This window comes from Salvelinus namaycush, chromosome 10 (genome assembly GCF_016432855.1).
Source record: "Salvelinus namaycush isolate Seneca chromosome 10, SaNama_1.0, whole genome shotgun sequence".
Taxonomy (NCBI): Eukaryota; Metazoa; Chordata; class Actinopteri; order Salmoniformes; family Salmonidae; genus Salvelinus; species Salvelinus namaycush.
This window is the reverse complement of record NC_052316.1, coordinates 47,296,662-47,309,011: the sequence shown is the minus strand read 5'-3', so window position 1 is coordinate 47,309,011 and position 12,350 is coordinate 47,296,662. Positions and strand designations below refer to the sequence as shown.

The following is a 12,350-nucleotide window of genomic DNA, read 5'->3' as shown; positions in this document are numbered from 1 at the left end:
GGATGTGAGGTAGGGTTGTGCGATTTTTACGATTGCATCATCTAGCGATGATGGTGTCGACATCGTGATGTCACAAACAACGTTTTAGCATGTTTGAATTTGACTGCACCGCCGGAGTCTAGCAGTACACAGCAGGGTGACATGCAAATAGACTATTCCATAATTGCCATAGCCAAAATGTTTAATACATTACACAGAGTAAAGGAACAGGGGCTTGAACAATACACCAAGTAAAGGAACAGGGGCTTGAACAATACACCAAGTAGAGGAACAGGGGCTTGAACAATACACCAAGTAGAGGAACAGGGGCTTGAACAATACACCAAGTAGAGGAACAGGGGCTTGAACAATACACCAAGTAGAGGAACAGGGGCTTGAACAATACACCAAGTAAAGGAACAGGGGCTTGAACAATACACCAAGTAGAGGAACAGGGGCTTGAACAATACACCAAGTAGAGGAACAGGGGCTTGAACAATACACCAAGTAAAGGAACAGGGGCTTGAACAATACACCAAGTAGAGGAACAGGGGCTTGAACAATACACCAAGTAGAGGAACAGGGGCTTGAACAATACACCAAGTAGAGGAACAGGGGCTTGAACAATACACCAAGTAGAGGAACAGGGGCTTGAACAATACACCAAGTAGAGGAACAGGGGCTTGAACAATACACCAAGTAGAGGAACAGGGGCTTGAACAATACACCAAGTAGAGGAACAGGGGCTTGAACAATACACCAAGTAAAGGAACAGGGGCTTGAACAATACACCAAGTAGAGGAAAAGGGGCTTGAACAATACACCAAGTAAAGGAAAAGGGGCTTGAACAATACACCAAGTAGAGGAAAAGGGGCTTGAACAATACACCAAGTAGAGGAAAAGGGGCTTGAACAATACACCAAGTAAAGGAACAGGTGCTTGAACAATACACCAAGTAAAGGAAAAGGGGCTTGAACAATACACCAAGTAGAGGAAAAGGGGCTTGAACAATACACCAAGTAAAGGAACAGGTGCTTGAACAATACACCAAGTAAAGGAACAGGTGCTTGAACAATACACCAAGTAAAGGAAAAGGGGCTTGAACAATACACCAAGTAAAGGAAAAGGGGCTTGAACAATACACCAAGTAGAGGAACAGGTGCTTGAACAATACACCAAGTAGAGGAACAGGTGCTTGAACAATACACCAAGTAGAGGAACAGGTGCTTGAACAATACACCAAGTAGAGGAACAGGTGCTTGAACAATACACCAAGTAGAGGAACAGGTGCTTGAACAATACACCAAGTAAAGGAACAGGTGCTTGAACAATACACCAAGTAAAGGAAAAGGGGCGGAGAAACAGGGGCCTCGCATTGATCAGTACTTCTTGAGAAGCCAATCAAGTCAGTCGAATCAAGTTCAGTGACTGAAGCCAAACCAAAGTTGGTAGGATACCAGTGTCCCTGTCTCCTGAGGAGGCAAACCAAAGTGGGTAGGATACCAGTGTCCCTGTCTCCCGAGGAGGCAAACCAAAGTTGGTAGGATACCAGTGTCCCTGTCTCCTGAGGAGGCAAACCAAAGTTGGTAGGATACCAGTGTCCCTGTCTCCTGAGGAGGCAAACCAAAGTTGGTAGGATACCAGTATCCCTGTCTCCTGAGGAGCCAAGCCAAAGTGGGTAGGATACCAGTATCCCTGTCTCCTGAGGAGGCAAACCAAAGTTTGTAGGATACCAGTGTCCCTGTCTCCTGAGGAGGCAAACCAAAGTGGGTAGGATACCAGTGTCCCTGTCTCCTGAGGAGGCAAACCAAAGTTGGTAGGATACCAGTGTCCCTGTCTCCTGAGGAGGCAAACCAAAGTTGGTAGGATATCAGTATCCCTGTCTCCTGAGGAGGCAAACCAAAGTGGGTAGGATACCAGTGTCCCTGTCTCCTGAGGAGGCAAACCAAAGTGGGTAGGATACCAGTGTCCCTGTCTCCCGAGGAGGCAAACCAAAGTGGGTAGGATACCAGTGTCCCTGTCTCCTGAGGAGGCAAACCAAAGTTGGTAGGATACCAGTATCCCTGTCTCCTGAGGAGGCAAACCAAAGTTTGTAGGATACCAGTGTCCCTGTCTCCTGAGGAGGCAAACCAAAGTTTGTAGGATACCAGTATCCCTGTTTCCTGAGAAGGCAAACCAAAGTGGGTAGGATACCAGTGTCCCTGTCTCCTGAGGAGGCAAACCAAAGTTGGTAGGATACCAGTGTCCCTGTCTCCTGAGGAGGCAAACCAAAGTTGGTAGGATACCAGTATCCCTGTCTCCTGAGGAGGCAAACCAAAGTTGGTAGGATACCAGTGTCCCTGTCTCCTGAGGAGGCAAACCAAAGTTGGTAGGATACCAGTGTCCCTGTCTCCTGAGGAGGCAAACCAAAGTTGGTAGGATACCAGTGTCCCTGTCTCCTGAGGAGCCAAACCAAAGTACAGAAACAAACAAGTGGGGCGTTTATGGAGCCCATCCACCAAGAAAAATGTCATTAGGAACAAGCTGAAAGTGAAGAGGCCTAGAGCTTCCGTTTACAGACCTGAGCTTTAGAGAGGATGAGGACATCATCCATGACTACGGAGCAGAAAGAAAGGGAGTGCAGAAAGAAAGAGAGAAAAGTAGAAAAGGCCAATCAAAATAAAAATTGTATTTATCACGTGCCAAAATAGAACTGGTGTAGACTTTAGTGAAATTCTTGCTTACGAACCTTTCCCAACGATGCAGAGTAAAAAAAATATATTGATTTTTAACTAACACGAGTAATAAAATACACAATACACAATCGAGCTATATACAGGGGATACCAGTACCAGATCAATGTGGAGCTATATACAGGAAGTACCAGTACCAGATCAATGTGGAGAAATATATACAGGGAGTACCAGTGCCAGATCAATGTGGAGCTATATACAGGGAGTACCAGATCAATGTGGAGCTATATACAGGGAGTACCAGATCAATGTGGAGCTATATACAGGAAGTACCAGTACCAGATCAATGTGGAGCTATATACAGGAAGTACCAGATCAATGTGGAGCTATATACAGGAAGTACCAGATCAATGTGGAGCTATATACAGGGAGTACCAGATCAATGTGGAGCTATATACAGGGAGTACCAGGACCAGATCAATGTGGCGCTATATACAGGAAGTACCAGTACCAGATCAACTCTTCAATATCACCTAGGCCAGCCACTCTTCAATATCACCCGGACCAGCCACTCTTCAATATCACCTGGGCCAGCCACTCTTCAATATCACCTGGACCAGACACTCTTCAATATCACCTGGACCAGCCACTCTTCAATATCACCCGGACCAGCCACTATATCACCTGGGTCAGCCACTATATTCCTGCGCCAGCCACTCTATCACCTTGGTCAGCCACTATATCACCTGGGCCAGCCACTATTTCACCTGGGCCAGCCACTATATCACCTGGGCCAGCCACTATATCACCTGGGCCAGCCACTATATCACCTGGGCCAGCCACTATATCACCTTGGCCAGGCACTATATCACCTTGGTCAGGCACTATATCACCTTGGTCAGGCACTATATCACCTGGGCCAGCCACTATATCACCTGGGCCAGCCACTATATCACCTGGGCCAGCCGCTATATCACCTGGGCCAGCCGCTATATCACCTGGGCCAGCCGCTATATCACCTTGGTCAGCCACTATATCACCTGGGCCAGCCACTATATCACCTGGGCCAGCCACTATATCACCTTGGTCAGCCACTATATCACCTTGGTCAGGCACTATATCACCTGGACCAGCCACTATATCACCTGGGCCAGCCACTATATCACCTGGGCCAGCCACTATATCACCTGGGCCAGCCACTATATCACCTGGGCCAGCCACTATATCACCTGGACCAGCCACTATATCACCTGGGCCAGCCACTATATCACCTGGACCAGCCACTATATTACCTGGGCCAGCCACTATATCACCTGGACCAGCCACTATATCACCTGGGCCAGCCACTATATCACCTGGACCAGCCACTATATCACCTGGGCCAGCCACTATATCACCTGGACCAGCCACTATACCACCTGGACCAGCCACTATATCACCTGGGCCAGCCACTATATCACCTGGACCAGCCACTATATCACCTTGGTCAGCCACTATATCACCTGGACCAGCCACTATATCACCTGGGCCAGCCACTATATCACCTGGGCCAGCCACTATATCCCCTGGGCCAGCCACTATATCCCCTGGGCCAGCCACTATATCACCTGGATCAGCCACTCTATCACCTGGACCAGCCACTATATCACCTGGGCCAGCCACTATATCCCCTGGGCCAGCCACTATATCCCCTGGGTCAGCCACTATATCACCTGGACCAGCCACTATATCACCTGGGCCAGCCACTATATCACCTGGACCAGCCACTATATCACCTGGGCCAGCCACTATATCACCTGGACCAGCCACTATATCACCTGGGCCAGCCACTATATCCCCTGGGCCAGCCACTATATCACCTGGGTCAGCCACTCTTCAATATCACCTGGGCCAGCCACTATATCACCTGGACCAGCCACTAAATCACCTGGGCCAGCCACTAAATCACCTGGGCCAGCCACTATATCCCCTGGGCCAGCCACTATATCCCCTGGGCCAGCCACTATATCACCTGGGCCAGCCACTATATCACCTGGGCCAGCCACTATATCACCTGGGCCAGCCACTATATCACCTGGGCCAGCATCTATATCACCTGGACCAGCCACTATATCACCTGGGCCAGCCACTATATCACCTGGGCCAGCCACTATATCACCTTGGTCAGCCACTATATCACCTGGGCCAGCCACTATATCACCTGGGCCAGCCACTATATCACCTTGGTCAGGCACTATATCACCTGGACCAGCCACTATATCACCTGGGCCAGCCACTATATCACCTGGGCCAGCCACTAAATCACCTGGGCCAGCCACTATATCACCTGGACCAGCCACTATATCACCTGGGCCAGCCACTATATCACCTGGACCAGCCACTATATCACCTGGGCCAGCCACTATATCACATTCACCTGGGCCAGCCACTATATCACCTGGGCCAGCCACTATATCACCTGGACCAGCCACTATATCACCTTGGTCAGCCACTATATCACCTGGGCCAGCCACTATATCACCTGGGCCAGCCACTATATCACCTGGATCAGCCACTCTATCACCTGGACCAGCCACTATATCACCTGGGCCAGCCACTATATCCCCTGGGTCAGCCACTATATCACCTGGACCAGACACTATATCACCTGGGCCAGCCACTATATCACCTGGACCAGCCACTATATCACCTGGGCCAGCCACTATATCACCTGGGTCAGCCACTCTTCAATATCACCTGGGCCAGCCACTATATCACCTGGACCAGCCACTAAATCACCTGGGCCAGCCACTAAATCACCTGGGCCAGCCACTATATCCCCTGGGCCAGCCACTATATCCCCTGGGCCAGCCACTATATCACCTGGGCCAGCCACTATATCACATGGGCCAGCCACTATATCACCTGGGCCAGCCACTATATCACCTGGGCCAGCCACTATATCACCTGGACCAGCCACTATATCACCTGGGCCAGCCACTATATCACCTGGGCCAGCCACTATATCACCTTGGCCAGCCACTATATCACCTGGGCCAGCCACTATATCACCTGGGCCAGCCACTATATCACCTGGGCCAGCCACTATATCACCTGGGCCAGCCACTATATCACCTGGACCAGCCACTATATCACCTGGGCCAGCCACTATATCACCTGGACCAGCCACTATATCACCTGGGCCAGCCACTATATCACATTCACCTGGGCCAGCCACTATATCACCTGGGCCAGCCACTATATCACCTGGACCAGCCACTATATCACCTTGGTCAGCCACTATATCACCTTGGCCAGCCACTATATCACCTGGGCCAGCCACTATATCACCTGGGCCAGCCACTATATCACCTGGGCCAGCCACTATATCACCTTGGTCAGGCACTATATCACCTGGACCAGCCACTATATCACCTGGGCCAGCCACTATATCACCTGGGCCAGCCACTATATCACCTGGGCCAGCCACTATATCACCTGGACCAGCCACTATATCACCTGGGCCAGCCACTATATCACCTGGACCAGCCACTATATCACCTGGGCCAGCCACTATATCACATTCACCTGGGCCAGCCACTATATCACCTGGGCCAGCCACTATATCACCTGGACCAGCCACTATATCACCTTGGTCAGCCACTATATCACCTGGGCCAGCCACTATATCACCTGGGCCAGCCACTATATCACCTGGGCCAGCCACTATATCACCTGGACCAGCCACTATATCACCTGGGCCAGCCACTATATCACCTGGGCCAGCCACTATATCACCTGGGCCAGCCACTATATCACCTTGGTCAGCCACTATATCACCTGGGCCAGCCACTATATCACCTGGGCCAGCCACTATATCACCTGGGCCAGCCACTATATCACCTGGGCCAGCCACTATATCACCTGGGCCAGCCACTATATCACCTGGGCCAGCTACTATATCACCTTGGTCAGCCACTATATCACCTTGGTCAGGCACTATATCACCTGGACCAGCCACTATATCACCTGGGCCAGCCACTATATCACCTGGGCCAGCCACTATATCACATGGGCCAGCCACTATATCACCTGGGCCAGCCACTATATCACCTGGACCAGCCACTATATCACCTGGGCCAGCCACTATATCACCTGGACCAGCCACTATATCACCTGGGCCAGCCACTATATCACCTGGGCCAGCCACTATATTACCTGGGCCAGCCACTATATCACCTGGGCCAGCCACTATATCACCTGGACCAGCCACTATATCACCTGGACCAGCCACTATATCACCTGGGCCAGCCACTATATCACCTGGGCCACCCACTATATCACCTGGACCAGCCACTATATCACCTTGGTCAGCCACTATATCACCTGGGCCAGCCACTATATCCCCTGGGCCAGCCACTATATCACCTGGGCCAGCCACTATATCCCCTGGGCCAGCCACTATATCACCTGGGTCAGCCACTATATCACCTGGGTCAGCCACTCTTCAATATCACCTGGGTCAGCCACTATATCACCTGGGTCAGCCACTATATCACCTGGGCCAGCCACTATATCACCTGGGCCAGCCACTATATCCCCTGGGCCAGCCACTATATCCCCTGGGCCAGCCACTATATCACCTGGGCCAGCCACTATATCACCTGGGCCAGCCACTATATCACCTGGACCAGCCACTATATCACCTGGACCAGCCACTATGTCACCTGGGCCAGCCACTATATCACCTGGGCCAGCCACTATATTACCTGGGCCAGCCACTATATCACCTGGGCCAGCCACTATATCACCTGGGCCAGCCACTATATCACCTGGGCCAGCCACTATATCACCTGGGCCAGCCACTATATCACCTGGACCAGCCACTATATCACCTGGGCCAGCCACTATATCACCTGGGCCAGCCACTATATCACCTGGGCCAGCACAGGTGAAACGCCTTCCCAGGGTGAAAGTAGATCATTTCTTACTGATGTGAGACACTCTAGGAGCTCGCACACATTTTAAATTCTACAAAAATGACAGAATAGCCTACTCTGCTGACACTGACTAACAGATCAAAGAAACAGACGTTGTCTGATCCATATAGTCGACCTTCGAAAGGAGAGACACAAATACAATATGACGTCCATCTAACCTGGAGGGAGGAAATTATTGTCCAAACACAAGTGGCACCAATGATAGAGGTTGGATATGGTCACTCCGCTGCTGCCAATAAGGCTCCTGTTCGCTCAATTAAGTTGAGATTTTTGGAGTCTTATATATTTTTTTCAGTCTATATTATAGTTACTAAGTGAAGGCAGGCTGTACTATAGTTACTAAGGCAGGCTATACTATAGTTACTAAGTGAAGGCAGGCTATACTATAGTTACTAAGTGAAGGCAGGCTATACTATAGTTACTAAGTGAAGGCAGGCTATACTATAGTTACTAAGTGAAGGCAGGCTATACTATAGTTACTAAGGCAGTCTATACTATAGTTACTAAGTGAAGGCAGGCTATACTATAGTTACTAAGTGAAGGCAGTCTATACTATAGTTACTAAGTGAAGGCAGGCTATACTATAGTTACTAAGTGAAGGCAGGCTATACTATAGTTACTAAGTGAAGGCAGGCTATACTATAGTTACTAAGTGAAGGCAGGCTATACTATAGTTACTAAGTGAAGGCAGTCTATACTATAGTTACTAAGTGAAGGCAGGCTATACTATAGTTACTAAGTGAAGGCAGGCTATACTATAGTTACTAAGTGAAGGCAGGCTATACTATAGTTACTAAGTGAAGGCAGGCTATACTATAGTTACTAAGGCAGTCTATACTATAGTTACTAAGTGAAGGCAGGCTATACTATAGTTACTAAGTGAAGGCAGTCTATACTATAGTTACTAAGTGAAGGCAGGCTATACTATAGTTACTAAGTGAAGGCAGGCTATACTATAGTTACTAAGTGAAGGCAGGCTATACTATAGTTACTAAGTGAAGGCAGTCTATACTATAGTTACTAAGTGAAGGCAGGCTGTACTATAGTTACTAAGGCAGGCTATACTATAGTTACTAAGTGAAGGCAGTCTATACTATAGTTACTAAGGCAGGCTGTACTATAGTTACTAAGGCAGGCTATACTATAGTTACTAAGTGAAGGCAGTCTATACTATAGTTACTAAGGCAGGCTATACTATAGTTACTAAGGCAGGCTATACTATAGTTACTAAGTGAAGGCAGGCTATACTATAGTTACTAAGTGAAGGCAGTCTATACTATAGTTACTAAGTGAAGGCAGGCTATACTATAGTTACTAAGTGAAGGCAGGCTATACTATAGTTACTAAGTGAAGGCAGTCTATACTATAGTTACTAAGTGAAGGCAGGCTATACTATAGTTACTAAGTGAAGGCAGGCTGTACTATAGTTACTAAGTGAAGGCAGGCTATACTATAGTTACTAAGTGAAGGCAGGCTATACTATAGTTACTAAGTGAAGGCAGGCTATACTATAGTTACTAAGTGAAGGCAGTCTATACTATAGTTACTAAGTGAAGGCAGTCTATACTATAGTTACTAAGTGAAGGCAGGCTATACTATAGTTACTAAGTGAAGGCAGTCTATACTATAGTTACTAAGGCAGGCTGTACTATAGTTACTAAGGCAGGCTATACTATAGTTACTAAGTGAAGGCAGTCTATACTATAGTTACTAAGGCAGGCTGTACTATAGTTACTAAGGCAGGCTGTACTATAGTTACTAAGTGAAGGCAGGCTATACTATAGTTACTAAGGCAGGTTGTCCTATAGTTACTAAGGCAGGCTGTACTATAGTTACTAAGGCAGGTTGTCCTATAGTTACTAAGGCAGGCTGTACTATAGTTACTAAGGCAGGCTGTACTATAGTTACTAAGGCAGGCTGTACTATAGTTACTAAGGCAGGCTGTACTATAGTTACTAAGGCAGGCTGTACTATAGTTACTAAGGCAGGCTGTACTATAGTTACTAAGGCAGGTTGTCCTATAGTTACTAAGGCAGGCTGTACTATAGTTACTAAGGCAGGCTGTACTATAGTTACTAAGGCAGGCGGTACTGTAGTTACTAAGGCAGGCGGTACTGTAGTTACTAAGGCAGTCTGTACTATAGTTACTAAGGCAGGCTGTACTATAGTTACTAAGGCAGGCTGTACTATAGTTACTAAGGCAGGCGGTACTGTAGTTACTAAGTGAAGGCAGGCTGTACTATAGTTACTAAGGCAGGCTGTACTATAGTTACTAAGTGAAGGCAGGCTGTACTATAGTTACTAAGGCAGGCTGTACTATAGTTACTAAGGCAGGCGGTACTGTAGTTACTAAGTGAAGGCAGGCTGTACTATAGTTACTAAGGCAGGCGGTACTGTAGTTACTAAGTGAAGGCAGGCTGTACTATAGTTACTAAGGCAGGCGGTACTATAGTTACTAAGTGAAGGCAGGCTGTACTATAGTTACTAAGGCAGGCTGTACTATAGTTACTAAGGCAGGCGGTACTGTAGTTACTAAGGCAGGCGGTACTGTAGTTACTAAGTGAAGGCAGGCTTATACGTCTGTGTTTACCCAGATTATCAAGATGAAATAACAATAGCCTACACTGATACGGCTATAATATTAGTTTTTAAAATGTAGGCTAATATAACTGATATCTGAGTATTTTTATGGACAAGAGAAACACAGAAATCATTCTGCAGCCTTGACAAAAAAAATAACTAGACCTAATACTGTTTTGAACATTTATTTAATGAGATTGTTTTTGGCTTTTGTAACAATTTTAAATAAGAATGACATTATGCACCAAATTATACTGTATATTGCGTTCTTTCTGCCAATTGACCCCCCCCCCCCCTCCAAGAAAACAAAAATACACAATACAATCATATATCAATGACTGGACGATGTGTCATTCTAGACATCCCCGAACCTTAATGTGAGGATTCCAGGAAAGATTCATTGTGAAAGTTCCCCAGTCCCATCTATCTTTCTTAAACAAGGAAATAAACCTGGTTGACATGCCCTGTACTGTGATTTATATGTCTGTCCCCCCCCCCCCCCCCCCTCTCCTCTCCTCAGTGCCCCAGTCCTCGGCGAACTCGGGCCTCAGCACCCAGCCCCACCAGGCCGGGTCCCTTCACGGGGCCCCCTCCTCAGGGGACCTGGTTCCTGGTGCCTCCCCCAGGAAGAAGCCTCGTAAGCAGCAACACGTCATTTCCACAGAAGAGACTGAGATGTTGGAGACCAACAGTACAGATGAGGACAGGGCTATGGGCCACAGGCCCCTGGGCAGCAGGGCTAAGAGGAGAGAGTCCCCTCCCAGGGAGTATGTGGGTGGGTGGCTACCTCTATACCATGCACAGTTGCACTCACCACGGTGGGGTCAAATTCCATTTCAGTCAATTCAGGAAGTCAAGTGACATTCCAGGTCGTATCAGTTCTGATACTAGTGCTTTGCTGTGATCTGTCTCAGATGAGGAAGGGGTACGTTACGTCCCTGTCAGGCCACGCCCACCTGTCACTCTGCTGCGTCACTATAGGAACCCCTGGAAGGCGGCCTATCACCACTTCCAGAGGTACAGCGACATCCGGATCAAAGGTCAGTATTGGTCCAATCAGAACGCTGAACAAAAACTTATGCTCTTTTTTTTTTTTTTTTTTTTTTTTTCCTCAGAATGTCATTTTTTCTACATCTTATGAAGAGGTTCTGACTAGCAGACATAGTGTATTTGATTAAATATGTTCTGGAACGCATATAAGGTGTTATAAAGCAGGTGTGAGCCTTTTATAATGTGTTATTATGAGGCTTCTAATATTATGTCGCTCTAAGTATGTTACTATTAAGTTATTTTACTCACTGATTTGGAACTCTGGTTGTATATGTCAGAGGATAAGTTGTTATAAGCATGTATAAGCTTTTAGGTCCCGCTTTAAATGACGTTCAGCTTATAAAGTCTTCATAATGCCTTCATAAGCACTACATAAATGTGTTACAAATCATCTATAACCGTATGTCATGCTTTATAAAGGGTTCATAATGCCTTCATAAGCACTGCATAAATGTGTTACAAAGCATATATAACCTTATGTCATGCTTTATAAAGGGTTCATAATGCCTTCATAAGCACTACATAAATGTGTTACAAAGCATCTATAACCGTATGTCATGCTTTATAAAGGGTTCATAAATGTGGCATAACTGTGTGATGTAATCACCAATGTGAACGTAACCCACTATGTCAACTATGATATAATCGTGTGCTTTATAAAGGGTTCATAATGCCTTCATAAGCACTACATAAATGTGTTACAAAGCATCTATAACCGTATGTCATGCTTTATAAAGGGTGCTGTGCTGAAGATGGATGGCACACTCTTTAACGTAAAGGGATGTCAGTCACATTACAGCTCATCTCGTTCCCAGACACTTCCAACCAAGTGTGCGGAAGGTCTGACGGACCAACGCATGAAACCTGGCCTTTCTTAGTTACGCTTACGTTTAAATTAACTTTTTATAGTTATAATTCAGACTTTTTGACTGTGTTCACCAGTGACTGACAAATCCTTTACATTTACATTTAAGTCATTTAGCAGACGCTCTTATCCAGAGCGACTTACAAATTGGAAAGTTCATACATATTCATCCTGGTCCCCCCGTGGGAATTGAACCCTGGTCCCCCCGTCTGAATTGAACCCACA

The 12,350-nt window shown here is 47.1% G+C and overlaps 1 protein-coding gene across 7 annotated transcripts in view; it reads left to right on the top strand.

Moving 5' to 3' along the window:
• The window catches only part of LOC120055113 (histone deacetylase complex subunit SAP130-like), a 47,148-nt gene that overhangs the window by 24,970 nt on the left and 9,828 nt on the right, over positions 1–12,350 (top strand). For 6 of the 7 annotated variants that reach the window (XM_039003034.1, XM_039003031.1, XM_039003033.1 and 3 more), the window contains exons 17-18: positions 10,731–10,985; positions 11,125–11,250. In XM_039003034.1, the coding sequence (XP_038858962.1) occupies positions 10,731–10,985; positions 11,125–11,250 (381 nt within the window). Of the gene's footprint in view, positions 1–10,730; positions 11,029–11,124; positions 11,251–12,350 lie in introns of those variants that run through there. The other variant, XM_039003037.1, reaches the window with a different exon arrangement.